This window comes from Humulus lupulus, chromosome 3 (genome assembly GCF_963169125.1).
Source record: "Humulus lupulus chromosome 3, drHumLupu1.1, whole genome shotgun sequence".
NCBI lineage: Eukaryota > Viridiplantae > Streptophyta > Magnoliopsida > Rosales > Cannabaceae > Humulus > Humulus lupulus.
In genome coordinates, this window is record NC_084795.1 from 278,725,920 (window position 1) to 278,747,760 (window position 21,841).

Here is a 21,841-nt window from a genome sequence, read left to right on the forward strand (position 1 = left end):
ACACATTATGAGAAACAATAATTTGATCGGGAATCTTGATTCCTCACACGTTGTTGTCTTTGTGCTTGATTTAAATTGTTTTCTCTACTAAGTAGATATATAGTTATATCTCATTTTCATATCTGCATTTATATATGTAGGAATTTAGTGACACTACAACAAAAATGAGTTTTAGGGGCGACATGCAAAAAGTCGTCCCTGATTAGTCCCCCATGAAAAAATATTCCTAAAGGGTACATTAGGGGCGACTCGAAGGGTTGCCCCTGATATTCAAATATCAGAGGCGGCACAGTCGCCCCTAAAACTTGAAATGTCTCCTCAAAAATTTAAAAATTTTGAATTATTTTTGTCAATATGTCGCCCCTGATACTCCATTAGTCGCCCCTAATACTATACTATGTCGCCCCAAATGGTTGCACGTGACATATTATCAGGGGCGACAGTGTCGCCCCTAATACTATTTTATTTATAAAAAAAATAATAAAATTAAATAACTAAATACAATTTTAATTAATTTTTTATTAAAATTATTATTTAAAATTTAAATAATTGAAAACAAATATATTAAAAATAAAAATATTATATTAAATATTCAAATTAGTTTATTAAAATAACAATTGTACATATTCATATTACATTAACATATCAAATATTCATATTGTTCATAAAATTTAACAATAATAAAATAAACCTAGTCTCCTAAATCAGCTGCCAAGTCCTCCTCCCTATTGTCTTCTTGTTGTGGTGGCTGTGGTTGTGATTGTTGCGGTGGCGGCATCGGCCAAAGATATTGGGGAGGTAATGTGGACGATCCAGCTCCATACATGTAGGGATACGATGGCTGGGAGGATGATGGAATCGGCCATGGATAAGGTGTTGAGACGGCGCTACCCCGTACATAGAAGGATGAGTTGGAGCTGGAGGTTGAGAAGACGAAGTCCTAGAAATATTGTCACTATCAGGCACAGGCGGCATCTGAACGTTTGGTGGACGAAATGAAGGTACAAAATATTGAGTTAAGAAATTAACTTGATCAGTCAATTTCTGTAGATTATTCTCAAATTTTTCTATATATTCTCTTGAATGATGAGGAGGAACTTGAGACTCGCTGAAGTGAGAGTGTTGGGTAGATGATGACCCCGACCCCGACCCCTTCAATTTGCGGCCCACTCCTCGCACATGTCCACGCCTTTGGCCTAATACTTTTTGTAGCACCTCCACCTGATCAACTGATGACGGACTATCATTATTAGAAGCATCAGTGGATGTTTGCTGAGTTTGTAACTCAAAATCAGCCTTCAGTTTTTCTCGTTTTCAAAAAATGTTAGACACTAACATTAAATATAACTCTATTGATATTAAAAAATATAATTCAAACTTACATAATCTTGGCGAGCATCATCGTTCACGAAATCATTTGTTGCTTTCTTCCAATGATAATCCTTCCATGACTCAATGAGGTCCGGGTTCGTCTAAAAAATATAACCCAAATGTTAGAGAACATATAATTTAAAAGAACATAATTTTGATAATATTTTATCTTTTACTTACTTTTTCAAAACGGACGGCTGCCAACGATTTTGTACCCTGCGTTGTAGAATACTTTTGTTTATTCCGATTTTCCTTATTCTTTATGGAGCGGGCAATAAATTGTGGACTTGTAAATAACTGACAGATCTGCTTCCACTCCTCTTTGTTAACATCATTAGTTGAGTTATTTAGAACCTTATCCCAATCCTCCGGTCCATTGTAGTGTTTCTCAAAGTGTTCGTATCTTAGTGTTTTCCTATTACGGTATCGGTCTTTCATCTCTCGATCAATACCATCTAAATACTTTAAGAAATCCTCGCGGCCCGTTATTTGATAATAATACTAAATTGAAAATTAAACATATTAATAATATATATACTATATTGAAGACGAATTTTAAAAAAATATATTTAATACTATTTTTACCTGAATTATTATGTATATACTAATGTGATCAAGTCCTTGGCATAATTCAGGTAAAAATAGTATTAAATATATTTTTTAAAAATATCTTTAATATAGTACATATATTATTATTATGTTTAATTTTCAATTTAGTATTATTATCAAATAGCGGGCCGCGAGGATTTCTTAAAGTATTTAGATGGTATCGATCGAGAGAGGAAAGACCGATACCGTAATAGGAAAACACTAAGACACGAACACTTTGAGAAACACTACAATGGACCGGAGGATTGGGATAAGGTTCTAAACAACCCAACCAATGATGTTAACAAGGAGGAGTGGAAGCAGATCTGTCAGTTATTTACAAATCCACAATTTATTTCGCGTTCCATAAAGAATAAGGAAAATCGAAAGAAACAAAAGTATTCTACAACGCAGGGTACAAATTCGCTGGCAGCCGTCCGTTTTGAAAAAGTAAGTAAAAGATAAATAATTATCAAAATTATGTTCTTTTAAATTATATGTTCTCTAACATTTGGGTTATATTTTTTAAACGAACCCGAACCTCATTGAGTCATGGAAGGATTATCATTGGAAGAAAGTAACAAATGATTTCGTGAACGATGATGCTCGCCAAGATTATGCAAGTTTGAATTATATTTTTTAATATTAATAGAGTTATATTTAATGTTAGTGTCTAACATTTTTTGAAAACTGGAGGCTGATTTTGAGTTACAAACATCCACTGATGCTTCTAATAATGATAGTCCGTCATCAGTAGATCAGGTGGAGGTGCTACAAAAAGTATTAGGCTAAAGACGTGGACATGTGCGAGGAGTGGGCCGCAAATTGAAGGGGTTGGGGTCATCATCTACCCAACACTCTCACTTCAGCGAATCTCAAGTTCCTCCTCATCCTTCAAGAGAATATATAGAAAAATTGGAGAATAATCTACAGAAATTGACTGATCAAGTTAATTTTGTACCTTCATTTCGTCCACCAAACGTTCAGATGCTGCCTGTGCCTGATAGTGACAATATTTCTAAGACTTCGTATTTTCAACCTCCAGCTCCAACTCATCCTTCTATGTACGGGACAGCGCCGTCTCAACATATGGTACCTCCATATATGTACGGAGCAACACCTTATCCGTGGCCGATTCCACCGTCCTCCCAGCCATTGTATCCCTACATGTATGGAGCTGGATCGTCCACATTACCTCCCCAATATCCTTGGCTGATGCCGCCACCGCAACAATCACAACCACAGCCACCACAACAAGAAGACAATAGGGAGGAGGACGAGGCAGCTGATTTAGGTGACTAGGTTTATTTTATTATTGTTAAATTTTATAAACAATATGAATATTTGTTATGTTAATGTATTATTAATATGTACAATTGTCATTTTAATAAACTAATTTGAATATTTAATATTTTTATTTTTAATATATTTGTTTTCAATTTTTTAAATAATTAATTTTATTATTTTTTTTATAAATAAAATAGTATTAGGGGCGACAATGATAATATGCCACGTGCAACCATTTGGGGCGACACGTTGCCCCTAATAATTAAGTATTAGAGGCGACTAATGGAGTATCAGGGGCGACATATCGACAAAAATAATTCAAAATTTTTGAGGCGACATTTCATGTTTTAGGGGCGACTGTGTCGCCTCTGATATTTGAATATCAGGGGCGACTCGAAAGGGTCGCCCCTAATGTACCCTTTAGGGACATTTTTTCACGGGCTACTTTTCGGGTTATTAGGGGCGACATGCATGTCGCCCCTAAAACTCATTTTTGTTGTAGTGTCTTGGCAACAACAACTTGTTTCTGAACGATAAATGTCCCTTGGGATGTGGTGCTGTTGCCGTAGATAAAGGAGGAATCATCTAAGACTGAGCGGTTAGAACACTGCACAAACACTTGACCATACTCTAGTGTCCCAGTTTCATCTAGACATCCCATCATATTTCTTCCATTTGGGATGTATATCTTTGTTTTTGTGCGGATTTCGAGCAACTTAGAGGCATGGAAAGATTGCAGCATCATAGAGAGAAATGGCTCTTCATCTGGTTTATAACCGCATACAAGCATCTCCTTCAGAATGTTTGTGATTTCTCCTGGGAAAATCAGCCCCAATTCATGCTGAGCTCTTAAAGGATCAATTAAAATAGAGTGAAGTCGTTCCACAGCCTCCCTTTGCATCTTCCTGAAAACATGATCCTTTACTCCAAAGAGTTGATAGAAGGGTCATCACCTGGCGGTTCAAGAAACATGGTTGGTTCTTGCTCCATGCTAAAATGTCTAGCTTCGTGTTTTTTGATTTGTACTTGCTCATGCTGTCTCTCAGTGACAATTTTGTTGAAGACTTGGGATCAATAGCTACAACACCTTTAAACCCACCATAACGAATTTGAAATGCTGATGGGGTAAACATGTTAAGGCCACATTTTTTCGCCACTTGATCAGCAAATTCTTTTGATATTTTCCCAATCCCATCAGAGAAGCAGTATTTTTTGCCATTCGTCTCAACTTCAATGTCGGGAATCAATTCTACATCATGCATGCCAACATTGAAAGTTTCTCTGGAAGAGCCAAAAGATTGGCCCAGCCTAGCAACATATTTCTCCACGTTTCGAATGTTAGAAAAATCACCCATCCATCTCCTGATATCTGCAACAGTAAGCCCTCTCTTGAAGCAAACATCCAAGTCGAGTTATCATCCAACTGGCTTGATGAGAAGCCAAGAAACTCAAACTTCTTGTCCCCAATAGTTATACCGTCTCTCAAAACAGGGAGTATTCTGTCATAAACTCTTGTTCGCCTTTCTTCCTTTCCAGAAGTTGCACGTATACACAAGTCTTTTGACCGTATCTTCTCCAAGTCCTCGTCAACGAAAGAGACACGAAGAAAGTTGTCAACATCATTTGGATAGTTGCGCAACACACGATTGAAGAGACTGACTTCAGGGCCACAGAAGTAGACTTTTGATGGTGTTATCGGAACCCTGTGTACATACACCAGCCCATCATCTAAGGCGATGTTAGGCATTTTAGGAAGCTGTCCACTTTTGCTGTAGCTCATATATTGGTTGGCAAGCCATCTCAGTGGATCAAGGCAGGCATCTTTAAAGTGATAGAGTTTGTCAAGAGCAGACTCTATGTATTCAATCTTTATTCTGCTTGGATCAACTAGCTTGTAAAATTTGGTATCAAGTGCCTCACCAGGAAGACATCTGTGCTGAACCAAGGAGTTTATCATGAACAAAATCTTGTACGGCAAGTTTATTCCTTGAGGTGGATAAACAATAGGAACAAGGTCTGAACTTGAAGAGAAAGGAGAACCTTTCTCCACAGAAAATGTGTCTTCATTTTCTTTGTAGTAAACGAATCCGTCACGCAAATTCGGAAGAGGGCTTCCGCTTGGAATCTCCAAGCATATAGCAGATGATTGCCCAATGGAGCATGATGGGGTGACATCAACATCTCCGTTCCAGTAGCATCTATTGCGAGCACCCTTATTGAAGTTTTTCTCAACAGACACATCTTTCGTGTAAATCCTAGGTGCACCCAGTAACTAGTATTATATAGGAGAAAAAGTGTTAGTTTATTCCTCAAATTGCCAAACAAATTGTAGCTAGTTGTCATGTATAAGAAATATAACAATGTCTTTTTCTTCCCTTTCTCTTTTCTTGTTCTAAAAGCATAAAACAAATTAAGCATTCAAAGCTCTTATCATTTTTAATATATTGTAAACAAAAGAGTAGAAATTAGAGAATGGAGAGTGTAGTACTGATGGAAATTAATGAGTTTCCTTGTGTATCTATATCAGAATTCTAGAAAGAAATTTTTTCTAGAAGCCTATTTTCCAATTATTTACTTATCAAGCATTGTCTAGAAGAATAGGTACATCTAAATGCAATCTGCTCGGAGTGGTTCCTCAAACAAAAACAACTAAACAATCATTTCACAGCCTTTTGTGATTTTTAAACACACCATATGCAAACTTAGTTTCAGTATACATTTAAAATGCTATGTTTTTAGATTTCCATACAACATTACATATTCGTGTCTAAGAATTAAACAAAAAAGAAAAAGGGTCTTCGAAAACAAACCTGGAGGACAAGAAACATGGTAGTTTGTCCCAAAGAATGGTGCAGCTCAATCTGCCAAATATTCTCATAGGTGAGCACATGCTTGTACTCAGCAGAACAATAAGTGAAATAGAAGTCGAGCTTTCGCAGTCCTGAACCGAATTCGATGCGGACATTCTTCTCTTTCCAAAGATAAGAGAACTTGTTCTTTGAAACCTTACATCCAAAGAGCAATGTGATGCCATCCATGCTCTTCGGCTTCGAATCAATTTTTATGTTCACGAGCTCTCGAGCTTGAAGATATGAATCGCCGTACCATATCTCTCTACTCTCAGCCATGGACAGTATGGTTTGAGCAGATTCAGAGTTGGTGAATTGAACCTTGGCGTGTGCTCTTGACTTTTTCATGTAGTTGGCAACCTCAACATTACATACAGTTCCTTCTCCACTGTATTCCTCCAGAAAGTTCTTCACGTCTTCGGCTCGCTCAATTGAAGAGAATCCATACAACTGAAGTGTTGTCTTTCCCATTCTGCAAAATCAAGTTAAACAATTCTGTTTAGCAATACACATATTGCTACTTGAGTATTGTTTCTAGAGTTAATGTGAAAAATGGTAAGAAAGATGTTGACAGTTAGAAGAAAATAGGTTTTTAATGTTTTGATTTTTGGGATTCCTGGGAATAGGAATCGGTACCTATTCCTGTATTTAATGTAATTACTTATGTATTTCCTATATATACCTCTAGTCCTAGGTTGTACAGAATTATCAGTGAATAGAAATATAGTAAGAAACAGTTTTTCCTCACCATTTCATCATGGTATTAGAGCTGTAAGGCTCGATTCTGTCCCCCCCTCAGCTTTCCTCCATTTTTTCCGGTGGTCGTCCCTCCTTCCAGTCGCAAACCAGTCCGGCAACACTCCAGGCCTCCGGCGAAGTCATTTGGCACCTACGCCGGCGCTCAAACCTCCAGTCGCTCCACTCCGGCGCTCATCCTCCAGTCACTCCTCTCTGGCGTCTCGGCCAATCCATTCCGGCGGTAGTCCAGTCTGGCGGCGCTACAGTCGGACCCCTGTAGCCCTCAGAAGCTCTCGGCTCCACTCTCGGCACAGAAGCTCTCGGCCCCATAGCCCTCCAGTAGGTTCTCTTTGTGATGTCGAATAGTGAGGAGGTTACCTCTCAAAATATTGGGCCTCGCTCAACCCAGCCCAATGAAGGTAACCCTAACCCCAACTCAGCCCAATCAGCCCATTGGGTCTATGGGCTCTCTTTATAACCTTGATAGTGGTTCACTTAATATTACAGCCCATAAACTTGATGGCAAAAATTATTTACAATGGGCCCAATCTGTCAAACTTGTTATTTGTGGTCGTGGTAAACTAGGATACATTACTGGTGATCTCCCTGCACCTCTTTTCAATGATCCAACATACAAGTTATGGCAAGCTGAAAATTCTATTGTACTTGCATGGTTAATTAATTCAATGGACTCAAAAATCAGCCGCAGATATTTGTTCTTTAAGACTGCTAAGGAGGTGTGGGATGCTGCCCGGAAAATGTATTCTGACCTTGGTAACGCCTCTCAGATTTTCGAAATCCGTACCAAGCTTAAAGAAATCAAGCAAGGTAATCAAACTGTTACCCAATATTTTTCCGACTTACAAGACTTGTGGCAGGAGCTCGATTTGTATCTGGATACCACACCACTATGTGCTAACTGCACTACAATCCAGCGACAGCAGTTAGAGAAAGAACGAGTCTTTGAATTTCTTACGGGGTTAAACAGTAATCTTGATGAAGTTAGAGGTCGTCTGGTAGGTCGTGCCCCATTTCCTGACACTGAAGAAGCCTTCTCTGAGGTTAGACGTGAAGAAGCACGTCGTCGTGTCATGCTCACTACTCCTGACCTGCAGCCCATTGAAAGCTCAGCTCTCGTATCAAAATCTGGCCCTCCACCACATGGCAGATCCACTCCCGACCCTCGACCTAATCGTAAAGGTGATCGACCTTGGTGTGATCACTGCCAACGTCACGGTCATACTCAATCTACTTGTTGGGTTATCCATGGTAAACCACCCAATTGGACCCCTCGCCGCCAAAATGAAAGAAAGGCCTATCAAACTCAAACTGAGGTATCCGGTCCTGAGACTCATAGTGCCTCTGTTGCACACTCTGGTAATTTTTCTTCCACCTTCAACACACCATGGATCATCGATTCGGGCGCCACTGATCACATGACAGGTTTACCACATTTGTTTGATACTTATTCTCCATGTTCCACTAAATCTAGTGTCACAATTGCAAACGACACCCATTCTCCTATTGTTGGAATAGGCACTATTAAATTATTTGCTGACCTCATTCTTAAATCAGTACTTTATGTTCTTTCTTTGAAATGCAATTTAATCTCTGTCCTAAAATTAACCAGTGATAATCATTGCTTCGCTAAATTCATGTCAAATTCTTGTCAATTTCAGGATTTATCATCGGGGAGGATGATTGGCAGTGCTAGGGTTCATAACGGACTTTATTTCTTTGAAAGGCAACATCCAGTTAACGAGCTCTCTTCTCTACTACGTTTGGGTTCAAGTTCTATTTCTAACTTTTGTTCAAGTTCATCGTTTGTTTCAAACTCTGTTTCAAAAACAATTATGTTATGGCATTGTCGACTTGGGCATCCAAGTTTTTTATATTTAAAACACTTATTCCCATCGTTTTTTGTAAATAAGAATATTATTAATTTTCATTGTGATATTTGTCAATTTGCCAAGCACACACAAATTTCGTTCCCTCACAAAATATATACACCTTCCAACCCATTCTCTCTAATTCATAGTGACATATGGGGACCTTCCAAGGTCAATACTTCTCATGGTAAGCGATGGTTTATCTCTTTCATTGATGATCACACACGTCTCACTTGGGTCTATCTTCTTAAAAGTAAGTCTGAAACATGCCAAATTTTTCAGAACTTTCATCAAATGATCCAAACACAGTACCAAACATCTATAAGAATACTCCGTACCGACAATGGTACTGAATATTTCAATACCACTCTTGGTCCCTATCTTCTCAAAAATGGGATTGTCCATCAAAGCTCGTGTGTTGATACTCCGCAACAGAATGGATTTGCTGAACGCAAAAATCTCCATCTCTTAGAAGTAGCTCGTGCTCTTATGTTCACTATGCATGTCCCTAAACATCTTTGGGGCGATGCTATCCTTACTGCTGCTTATCTCATTAATCGCCTCCCTAGTCGACCCCTTCAGTTCAAAACACCATATTCTGTTCTTCAATCTCTACATCCTCACATCTCTACAAATACTCTACCTGTTAAAGTATTTGGTTGCACTGCTTTTGTGCATGTTCACTCCCACCATCGGAGTAAATTTGATCCTAGAGCCATTAAGACTGTGTTTTTGGGTTACTCTCCTACACAAAAAGGTTATCGGTGTTATTGTCCCATCACCAAAAAAACATTCATCTCATATGACGTCACATTTTTCGAGGATACTCCTTACTTCACTCCCACATCGCTTCAGGGGGAGTCCAACCATCACCAGCAAGAAGCTCAGTGGTCGTGGGGGTTAGAATTACCCTTAACAACTCTTTTTCCATTTACCTCTTCCACTCCACTTTCTTCCGAACCAGATATCCAGACTCTCCCTCCTGAACAAGAAAATCCACCAACCTCTCCTAAAAACATTGAACCAGAAGAACATCCTCAAGTCCAAAACGTACAGAAAGAGATTCGGGTGTATTCGAGGAGAAATAAACAAGTTATGAATTCTCAGCACAGTCAAACGCCCAATCCGGTAATGGAACCGCTTCCCTCAAAAGATCCAGGTATTCTCCCATCTAACAAACAATCAGATCTAGATATTCCTATTGCATTAAGGAAAGGAACCAGATCATGTACCCAACACCCCATTTCAAAGTTCATTTCTTACTCAAAATTGTCATCTCCATTTAAAGCTTTCACCTCGAATCTATCAAATATTGTGATTCCCAGGAATATCGAAGAAGCTCTTGATTCTCCTCAGTGGAAAGCAGCAGTGCTTGAAGAAATAAGAGCACTTAAACAAAATGGAACGTGGAAATTAGTAGAGTTATCACCAGACAAGAAGGTAATAGGGTGCAAATGGGTGTTCACCGTCAAATTCAATGCAAATGGATCTATTGAGAGGTACAAAGCTCGGTTAGTTGCCAAGGGGTTTACTCAAACTTATGGAATTGACTACACGGAAACATTCGCTCCAGTTGCCAAACTCAACACTATCAGAGTTCTTCTCTCACTAGCGGTTAACATGGATTGGAAATTACATCAGCTTAATGTAAAGAATGCGTTCTTGAATGGGGAACTTGAAGAAGAAGTGTATATGAGTCAGCCTCCGGGATTTGAAGAATCTCTCAAGACAACCACAGTTTGCAAACTGAACAAATATCTCTACGGCTTGAAACAATTTCCTCGAGCATGGTTCAATCGTTTCCTGAAAGTTGTCAAAGGGCTTGGATACATACAAGGCCAGACTGATCACACTCTCTTTGTCAAACACTTAGGAAGTGGAAAAATTGCGGTACTAATCATATATGTTGATGACATAATTATCACTGGTAATCACATTGAGGAGATAAACTCAATCAAAGAAATGTTGGCAAAGGAGTTCGAAGTCAAAGATCTCGGTGCTCTCAAATATTTTCTGGGTATGGAATTTGCTAGAAGTAAAAAAGGTATTTCCGCGTCCCAGAGAAAATACACTCTAGATCTTCTAAAGGAGACAGGAATGCTCGGAAGCAGACCCAGCAAAACTCCAATTGAGCTCAGAGACAAAAAGAAAATGTTCGAAGGAAGTCCAGTTGACAAGGGGAAGTACCAACAGCTGGTAGGAAAACTCATCTACCTCTCACATACTAGACCCGACATTACTTTTGCAGTGAGTCTAGTCAGTCAATACATGCATGATCCGTGTCAAGGACATCTCAATGCAGTGTATCGAATTCTGAGATATCTCAAGCAAACTCCAGGAAAGGGTCTTTTTTTCAGGAAGACAATTGAGAGAAAGGTTGAAGTGTTCACAGATGCAGACTGGACTGGTTCAATTAATGATAGAAAGTCTACATCTGGATATTGCACAATGGTATGGGGGAATGTAACCACATGGCAAAGTAAAAAGCAAACTGTGGTTGCAAGAAGCAGTACAGAAACAGAGTATAGAGCCATGGCTCATGGAGTGTGTGAAGCTATATGGATCAAACGTCTACTAGAAGAATTGAAGATTAAATATGAAGCCCCTATTCAGCTCTACTGTGATAACCAATCTACTATCAGCATTGCACATAACCCTATACATCATGACAGAACGAAACACGTGGAAGTTGACCGTCACTTCATCAAAGAAAAAATTGACAGAGGAGTTATCAGCATTAGATATGTGCATACTAATCAACAGTTTGCTGATATTCTCACAAAGGGACTATCTGAACAAACATTTGATTTTCTTGTAAACAAGCTTGGACTCATCAATATCTATAGTTCAGCTTGAGGGGGAGTGTTGACAGTTAGAAGAAAATAGGATTTTAATGTTTTGATTTTTGGGATTCCTGGGAATAGGAATCGGTACCTATTCCTATATTTAATGTAATTACTTATGTATTTCCTATATATACCTCTAGTCCTAGGTTGTACAGAATTATCAGTGAATAGAAATATAGTAAGAAACAGTTTTTCCTCACCATTTCATCAAAAGATGAGAAGAAGAAGAATCTGATCTGGCCTGAAAACTGAAGTGATTGATTAGTAGTAGCTGTGTGTTCTTGGTTGTTTGATATATGTATGTTCTTTCTAATGGCTATGGCTCTGTGAAGAGAAGCTAAGTGCAACTATGGCAGGTATTTATAGGGTTCAGTAAGTGAACAAAGCTTGCTTACGTGGCCAAATGTAATTGGATAGGATGGTTGTGACTCTTAGTATCGGGTATTTCCTTCAGCTTGTGTTCTAAGGTTTTAATTGTTAGTCCCCAAGTTTCCAATACAGTCAATTGATTCTTTTTAATCCATGCATCAACCAACAATCATTCTTTTCATTCAATTAGAAGTTGCCACGTCACCATAAGAATGTATATGTTTTTCTTGTTGGAATGAATAGGAAGAATAAAAGAAAATTTAATTGTAAATTCCGTGGGGCATACCCTTGTTGAACAAGTATAACGATTTCAATGATAACCAAATACAGAGCTTATAAAGAAGTAATTATTCTTCTTGTATACATTATGTATGATTAGATAGGTTTTTGTTTTGTTTTTTGAGTTGCTATCCCCATTCTCTTTGAATGGAAGAATCTAGAAGTTTAATTGACTGGTGGGGGCATGCATGGATTAAAATATGACAATCATGATGGGATTTTAGTGCCCTTCTTGGAAAAGGGATACAGTAGAAAAATTCTTGTATTATTATTGGACATGAAAACTTGATCACTAAGAAGCAAGAACTCCTCAAAGAAGGACTAGGACTAGGACTAGCAATAGGACTGAGAGCTATATATCGTTGGAAGCTTTTTCTTTATGCACTTTTCGTGGAAAATCTTATCCCATACGTAAATATACACTTGTTAAAGTTATTTGTTCTTTTCAATTCGGTCAATGCACAAAAAAATAAAAATAATAGTTGGGTGATTTGAGCTTCAGTGCTTAATGAGGGCCCTACTTGAGTTTATTGTTTCTAACATTTGAGAAATATGTCTGAAATGTATTTTCAGATTATAATACCCTTGCCATAATTATTCGCACATCAAATCTCTGTTCTCATTCTCTTTCAGTCTCCATGACTATTCAATGATCGCAACATTTGAAATTCTTACACATTTCAATTTTTTAGAGAATCCAATCAGTGGGAGTATCCCTCCAGAATTTGGAAATCTCACCAAATTGGAATTTCTTAAACTTTCAAGCATTTCTCAAATCTCACCAAATTGAGATAATCTGGAATGGTTATCTCATCTCACTTTGTCCAAATGAGATTTTGTCAACTTCCCCAGGTAAGATTCTTCATCTCTTTCCTATACAAACTATTAGTTCAATTTCCTCAATGTTCTTGATCATTTTGAAATGAAAGACTTTGGCTCATAAATAACATCATAGATGGTTCTTTTCCCAACTCGTTTGGACAAGAAACATGGTAGTCTGTCCTAATATTTTCATAAGAGACCACAAGCTTGTACTCAATAGAACAGTAAGTGAAATAAAAGTCAAGCTTTTGCAGTCCTAAACTGAATTCTACGCGGACATTCTTCTTCTGGTTCCAAAGATAAGAGAACTTGTTCTTTGAAAGTTGACATCCGAAGAGAATGTGATGTCGTTCAAGCTTAATTTCTTTAACTTCGAAACGATTTCGTTATTTTCCATGAGCTCTCGATCGAGTTTGAAGATGTGAATCTTAATGCCACAACTATCTATTCTCAGTCATGGACACTATGGCTCCAGAAACACTACTGTTTAGCATTACATATATTGAGACTTGAAAATTCTATCTAGACTCAATGTGAAAAATGGTAAGAAATGAGACAACTCTGAATTGATTCCCTTTGAATTAGGTCTTTCTGATAACTTTGTGATCATATATTTGGTCTCACAAGCTAACTGCTTGCATACTCAACTCATTACTAATATTAGGTCCGGAGACAACACATACAATTTATATTATTTCTACTTTTAATTATTTAAAACACAATATAAACTTTGGTTATTAATACATACTCTAAGAAATTAAGTCTATATAAGTACAATTTAAATCATCTTTAATTAATTTGAATAAAATTGCAACAATTACATCACAAGAAAACATCCTTGAGTAATTTTAGAATGTGGTCATGGTTTTCTCGTCGAGCAATGCAAATAGGCGTCTTGTCATCCAGATTCTTAGAGGTGCTGCAATCATAAAAAATAAATAAATAATTAAAAAAAAACATTATTATTGTGTAATACAAAAATAATAATATTTAGGCATGTGAAAGAGATTTAATTCACTAACACAGAAGCTCCGTTCTCTAATAGAAGTGCCACACATTCTTCTTTCCCATTTTCAGCAGCATAATGTAAAGGAGTGTCTTTGTAATAATTCTCAACATGCACATCGGCTCCAAACTCAATAAGAACTTGAACACACTTAATCTGTTAATCAAACTATGATGATAATCCAAATAATAATAATAATAAAACAACAATATATGGAAATGTAATTGTTAGATGACAAAAATTATTAGCTAGCATAATATAAGCTAGTTTTATGCAACAATGTCATCGAAGAAATGTGCAAGAAATAAGGAATGTTAGCTAATCACAAATATTAGAGTTATTTGCACCATCTTTGTGAATACCAAATAACCGTGCTTATATTTATTAACATCAAGTGAAACTAGTTTAGAATTAATATACTTGTGATAACTCTAAGGGGGTGTTTGGTACGAGGTTTGACATTGTGAGAGTAGAGTTAGAGAGATTTAGATTAAGGGAATGTGAAGTGTTTAAACATGTTAAAATTACCTTCAAATTAAGCTAAAAAATATGACTCACTGAAAAACACAAACTTCAAGCTATTAAAAATAAATTTACCAAACATGAGTTAGATTTGACATTCGCATTCTCACCAAACTAAAACTCCATACCAAACAACTCCTAAATGATTATATTATAAAAACATAGTCAAACAAGATTGAAAAGTGAGTATCTTTCACATAATTAAGTCATATACTCAGCTAAACTATTATAATTTATTTTGGTGTTATTTCATAAGTTAAAGGTGACACTATATATCTTTGAATGATCTCATAAGTTATTTTGAATAATTTTTGGTGTTATTTCACAAGTTAAAGCTGACACTATATATCTTTGAGTGACAAATTACGATACAAAATGTATTTCGTTGACAAAAAAATTCATCAAAGTAATCATAATAATTAGATTTGTGCCAAGAAGAGTAATTGATCAAATAAGTTTAAAAAATATGTGGATATAAATTAATTTTGACACTTTCATAAGTTAAGGTTGACACTATATTTCTTTGAGTAATCCCATAATTTTTTGAGATGAAAAGTACAGTCAACACAGGAATCATGATATTAATATTAATCAAATACCAAAGTTTAAAAATATATCATATAAATATAATACTTGACTGTATTTACATGCTAAATGTAACGGTGTTATTCCATTTGAATTTTTCATATTTTTGTCGGCACCACAATGTATAGCATTCTTCAAATTCTGGAAACAAATTAGGAAAAAAAACCACATTAATTATTATATTATGTTGAATATGTATATCTCTTCTATATAAAAAGTGTATAGATAACATAAATTTAAAATATTATTATAATAATAATATATAATCCTAATTTTTTTACTTGAATTCAAATATTATAATTATAATATTTAATACATTATTAATATTTAATACTTACATTAATATAAATTAAATATTATAAAATATCATTATAATAATAATATATAATGCATAATCTTAATTTTTATTAAATAAATTATCATATTATATATATAATCATAAATAATGTTTTGGTTTAATTTTTCATTTAATATATTTATGTCTTTTTTTTTTATATAATATTATTTATTTATTTAAAATTTATATGACCATGATACAAATTAAATAAATATAATTAATAAATTCTATGAATAAAGCTATGTAAATTATTTATTTGTATCTAGTATATATATATATTTATAAATAAAGGAAGATAATATCTCACATAAAAGAACTCTATCCACTTTTAATTATCTCTTTAATTGTATTTTATTTATATAGAAAAATTTAACAACATATACTAATTTCAAACATCATTTAAGTCAATACTCACCATAAGTGTTCTTAGTAGGGGTGTACATGGGTAGGGTTTTCGGGTGCATCGGATTCGGGTTTTACGGGTTTCGGGTGGAGGAAAGTGGTATCGAATCCAGTCCAAAATTTTTGGGTTTTGGGGTGATTTCGGGTGTGAGATTGGTCCAAAAATGGGCTTTGGTAAAAAAAATTCAAAAATACCATTTTTTTTAATTTTTTTTAATTTTATTTTTTTGTTTTTCACATGTTTTTTTTAACTTTGTTATTAGTTTTGTAATATTAATTTTTTTTACAAATTGGACCTTAGCAATTTTTTTTTTAGAAAGGCATTAATTTTTTTGATTTTTTTTTAGTTATGTTCGGCTTTGGGTGTAACCCGAACTTGTGTGTCCTCAATTTTAACACCCGAACCCAATCCGAACCATGTCGAATTTCACCCGAAGTCAACGGGTTTTTGTAAAAAATCAAATTTTCGAATTGCGGGTCAGACGGGTTTGCGGGTCAAATGTTCACCCCTAGTTCTTAGTCTATGATCTCATTATTGGAGATTAATTATATGTATATATATATTATCATATATGTATATATATATCTATGTATTACCTCGACATCACCACATGTGGCAGTGTGATGAACAATTGAGTGATTATAATCCCTATTATTAGTTTCCATATGGTGAAGGTGGGCATCTTCATGAACATAATAAAAGCAAGTTAGGTCGTACTCTGGACTTAATAACCTTTCCACAATATTATGATCATAAAAGTACCTAAAAATAACAAAACACTTGTACTTAATTACAAATTAATAACAATTATATATATAATTAGTTATTAATTATTTAATTATTACCTAAACCAGTCAGCATTGTCAGTGGGTTCTCTATGGGGCCAATAGGCTCTGGGTGCTTTAACATAAACTTCCTTCATATATGGATCATTCCATATTTTTTCTTTAAGCTCTTTACAATGAATTCTTATGTCTTCTGGCATATCTGCCTCACACTATATATATATATATATAATTAATAAGCCAATAATATTCAAATCAGTAATATAATAAATAAATTATACATTTTTATTTTGAAATGATTAAATTATTAAGTCAAAATTAATTAATTAATATTTACCTTCCAAAAATCTTCAAATAAGGACTCAATCATCTTGTTAGGCGAAGGACGTCCCCATAATCTTCTCCAGAAGATATTAGCAATTTCCTGTTATAATCAAACTATTGATGATTAGCATATATTCAGTATATACTAAGATCGAATTTTAATTTTTATCAATAATAATAATAATAAAAAAAATAAAAATTACATTATTATGATATTCGAGCTCATTTTGGATATAGTTAATCCAATTGCTGTAGAAATGTTTTTTATAGATATGAAATGAACCAAGACATGATGATGATGATCTGGACAAGTGTTCGATCTTCTCCATAACAATAGGTTGCAGCCATTTTCGTATCGCACTCCAGCTTGGATCCTATATATATATATATATGCGTATATATATAATTCAACTATGCATGTTATATAGAAACCAAATACAAAAAACAAAAAATCTTTGAATTTATATATATATACACACACACAACATGTATATGACGTACCTTACCCAGCCACTTCGGTCCAGCAAGATTGTAAGCTAATAACAGCGTGTTCATGGTGTTGACAGAAACTTAAGATCGATGAAGAGTTAGAATTATTTGGAAGCCAAATTTTGATGTATTTTTATTTTTATATTTTAGAATTGATCACACACACATATATATATACGAAGAGTTATTATAGTTAGGAATTTAGAGGCCAAATTTTGATGTATTTTTGTTTTATTAATGTCAAATTAGGTAATTAATACACTAACATTATTTAACAATTACAAATTTATAAACAACATAAAATCGGGTAACATTATATTATATTAATGGTAAAATTGACCCAATAACTTTTTAAATATTAAAAATTGAAAAGTTTTCCAATTTATTTATTTAACGTTTAGACATTACGTACTGTCCAAGTATGTCGTAATTTCTTAATTTGATAATATATATATATATATTTATATAATGCTATAAACCAAATCTGGTAACAGTACTCTTTTGATTCTGCCAATTAATTAAGGTCATTTTCTTCTTCAACTGTTACTTCTATATATATATATATGTATAATGATATAAACCAAATCTGGTAACAGTACTATTATATATATTATTGTCCAATATTTACTCTTTTGTATCTGCCAATTAATTAAGGTCATTTTCTTCTTCAACTGTTGCTTATATATATGCAGGAAAAAAATGATGAACAAAGTAATCGGGTACAGTAGTGTGATTATGATGAGGAGGAAGATTATTAGAGATCATTCTGATGAGGAGAAGGAGAAGGAGAAGGAGAAGGAGAAGGAGAAGGAGAAGGAGTACTGTTATGATTATAGATCATGGTGTGATCTTCCTGAAGATATACTAAGCTTGATAATGGAGAAGCTGGATTTCAAGGACCAAGCTCACTTCCATGCTGTCTGCAAAAGATGGCAACTCGTAGAAGGTATCAATCGATCTCAATGGCTTTTTTATTGGTTTTGTTCTTCTACCACTGTGTGTAAAACTATTCAAAAATATTACCTCTACAATCTTGGCACTGAAAAAACATATGCGATTCAAAACAAAGTAAAGCACAGGTGCAGTGGTTTTAGTATTAATAGTACTTATGTGTATGACTGGAATAGCACCTGCGTAGCTGTAAAATCAGGTTGGTTGCTACTCGTGAAAACATGTTGCGAAGCTTATTATCTGTACAATGCAGTCACTCAAGAGGCTATTTCTCTTCCCAGAAAGAAAATGTTAAGAGAATTCGGTAGATCCATTAATGATTGCTTCAATTACTTTGAACTAAGTCTCGTCCAAGAACGACGAGGACGAGGACATTTCGTAGTGTATCAGGTTGACAAACACATCGATTTCAAAAACTTAATACTCATAAGCACGTGGCGTAGTGCTGAGAAAGGTAAGTGGAAAAGTAACAAGTTTGAACTAGGTGAGGAGCTGAATCTTCTCAACGTAAAGTACGTCAAGAAAACTCTTTATTGTGTTTTCAGTAATGGAACAGTGCATGGTTTCAACGATAATGATATGAGTTTGAGTGTGGTTGTGAAATCAGAGAACATCCCTGAAAATCTGTGCCAAGATTTCACGAGTGGAGAGTTGAGAATACTTGAAGCTAAATTAGTAGCTGATTTGGAAGCAGAAGAGGTTTTCCTAGTGTATCCCAATAATAATTGGCTCGTTTTGAGGTTAGATTGGTCGAACCATACGTGGGTTGAAGAAATGAGTTTGGGCTGGAGAGTGTTGTTTTGTTTCCATAAACATTTTGCCAAATCTGATGTTTCGATGCTCTCAAACTATGGCAACTTCAAAGGCTACATATGCCATCGTAATGCTGCTTCACCTAACTTCGATTGTTTTCCATTCATTAGAGGCTGCCCTAATAATCTCAATGACCACTCTAATGATGGGTTCAAAATTCGGTGGCCTCTCCACTCGCCTGAACATCTCATGGAAGCATTTTGGTTTCATCCACCTACTATATAGATAATTAATATTAACTAATATAGTTAACATATATTAGTTTCATATTTTTGTAGTACAATAGTACCAAATATTATGTATAACGACGTATTATTGGATGGAATAGAAAAGGCTATTTAAGGTATTATATATATATATATACGTTTAATGAAATTGATTCAAGTTTATTATTAACATGTTACTTTAGGCAAACTCTACTCTTGGCTATTCTTTCTTCTGTTGGTTTTTGTTTTGATTCTTCCCACACTTGCTAGCTATAATGTCAGAAAAAACACAGTAAACACTAAACACCACTACTACGCTCCCTGAAGTTGTATACATACATGCTTATATATGATATTTGGTGCTCATACAATAATAAATAATAGAGTAATAAGCATAGCCATATATGAGAGCAAGAAGTAATAAGAAAAGAGAAAAAAGTGGTCTCAAACAATGATGACCATATGCAAATCATAATTGTTGGGATCAACACATAGATCGATATACAAAAAATTGACATTAACATCAACAAAGAGCTCTCTAACAAGTTCTGTCAACTATCACCTTTGCTCTTTCGATCACTTGCAATAAGAGCTCATATAAGCTCTTGATTCTTTAAGAACGTACTGCTATCTTCTTTTTCCTAAGAAGTATAAGTAATAAGAACAATTAGAATGCTTGCAATTCATACGTACGTGACATAAAGCAAAGAAAGTTGCATCATTTTATCATAAAAAAAATGCTAATTACTTGTTGTTTCATATGCAATTTGCATTAAAAAATCAACAAATTGGAATAGCACAAGAATAATGACTTTAGATATCTTCGTGGCCCAAATAACCATAGAATCTTTAGCTAAAAAAACAGAGAATTAAGTTCCAAAAGTGGGAGGCTCTACCGATGACAAATGTTCTCGGTATATAATTCTCGGTAAAAGGTTGGTTCTACCGACAACAACCTTTGTATAGAAATTTTATAATTCATCACAATTTACAAGCATTATTATTAGATAAAAAGCACAAGTAATGCTAAACACATACTGTAATCCCCAAAAAATGGAGATCGATGACGTGGCAATAGAGGTGACAAGTGGCAGTACATGCCCCGTAAAAGACACATTAAATAGTCAATAAATACATTGACTCCTCAGAGTTGTGATAAAGTGACCCAGTAGACTGATGAAGAGTTTTGACTGCTTAAGAGGTGTCATGTCCAAGCCAAGTGCACTCGAGGAGAGTACTTGGGCTAGGGTGTGTCCGGTCGGACTTTGGTCCGAGAAGCACTCCAAAGGCATGGTCGGACTTTAGTCCGAGGAGAGCCCAAGGGTGGTGGTCAGATCTTGGTCCGAGGAGAGCCTTGGCATGTGATCGGACTTTGGTCCGAGGAGAGCCCAAGGGTGGTGGTGGTCGGATCTTGGTCCGAGGAGAGCCTTGGCATGTGGTCAGACTTTGGTCCGAGGAGAGCCCAATGGTGTGGTCGGACCTTGGTCCGAGGAAACCCAAGGTGTGGTTGGATTGTGGTTCGAAGAGAGGTCCAAGGGCATGGTCAGACTTTGGTCCGAGGAGAGGTCCAAGGTGTGGTCGGACCTTAGTCCGAGGAGAGGTCCAAGGTGTGGTCGGACTTTGGTCCGAGGAGCAGTCCAAGGAGTGTGCTCGGATACATGTCCGAGGAGAGGCTAGGGACATGGTCCTTATGCGTATGACCAACAAGTGCATGGTTGTCCAAATAGAGACATGGCATGCTAGAGGAGAGTGTCATGTTAGACGAGAGACATGGCATGCTAGAGGAGAGTGCCATGTTAGACGAGAGACATGGCATGCTAGAGGAGATTGCCATGTTAGACGAGAGACATGGCATGCTAGAGGAGATTGCCATGTTAGAGGAGAGGAGTGCATGTCCTACCAGCAAGTGCATGCCCTACCAGCACTTGCATATGTCAAGCATGCATGTATCCGACCAGCTCTTGCATGAATGGTCAGTAGGAGATATGGGTCGACCACATAGAGGAGGGCTAAGTCAAGATTCCCAGAAACGGCTTCAACAAGAACCGGTCTTAGCACGCGCGAGAATCTCTCATTCTTCCCACAAATTGGGGGTTTTGTTACATTTTGAATGTTTTTTGTAATTGAAAGGTAATAAATATAATAAAATATCCCGATTCTAGGGGATATCAGATGTATGATCCTAAGCCTATAAATATATGGCTTATGGGATCAGAAAGGAGGCTTCTTCTTCTTTTTGGATTTTTGGGAAATTTTGGGTCTGAGTTTTCTAGAGAGAGAAAGAGCTGGTATCTAGAAAAATTCTTGTATTCTTGTAATCTGTACTGAAGAAACTCAGTTGGCTCAGTTCATCTGATCGTGAGTACAGATCTATAATCACAA

At 35.8% G+C, this 21,841-nt stretch overlaps 3 protein-coding genes and 1 pseudogene across 3 annotated transcripts; 1 reads left to right on the plus strand and 3 right to left on the minus strand.

The window, feature by feature from the left end:
• Positions 1–872: 872 nt before the first annotated feature.
• Positions 873–2,805, minus strand: LOC133824518 (uncharacterized). Its single transcript, XM_062257408.1, has 3 exons — positions 1,552–2,805; positions 1,383–1,472; positions 873–1,307 (listed from the first exon to the last, which is right to left on the minus strand). The coding sequence occupies exons 1-3, from the start codon at positions 1,807–1,809 to the stop codon at positions 1,299–1,301; spliced, it is 357 nt and encodes a 118-aa protein (XP_062113392.1). The 5' UTR covers positions 1,810–2,805; the 3' UTR covers positions 873–1,298.
• Positions 2,806–3,362: 557 nt separating this feature from the next.
• LOC133824522 (RNA-dependent RNA polymerase 1-like) lies at positions 3,363–6,570 on the minus strand (annotated as a pseudogene).
• Positions 6,571–13,860: 7,290 nt separating this feature from the next.
• LOC133825763 (uncharacterized) lies at positions 13,861–16,876 on the minus strand. Its single transcript, XM_062258665.1, has 4 exons — positions 16,737–16,876; positions 16,488–16,653; positions 14,061–14,200; positions 13,861–13,957 (listed from the first exon to the last, which is right to left on the minus strand). Exons 1-4 carry the CDS (start codon positions 16,874–16,876, stop codon positions 13,861–13,863), a joined length of 543 nt encoding a protein of 180 aa, XP_062114649.1.
• Positions 16,877–18,296: 1,420 nt separating this feature from the next.
• On the plus strand, positions 18,297–19,602 carry LOC133824516 (uncharacterized). Its single transcript, XM_062257406.1, has 2 exons — positions 18,297–18,435; positions 18,617–19,602. The coding sequence occupies exons 1-2, from the start codon at positions 18,419–18,421 to the stop codon at positions 19,476–19,478; spliced, it is 879 nt and encodes a 292-aa protein (XP_062113390.1). The 5' UTR covers positions 18,297–18,418; the 3' UTR covers positions 19,479–19,602.
• Positions 19,603–21,841: the final 2,239 nt, after the last annotated feature.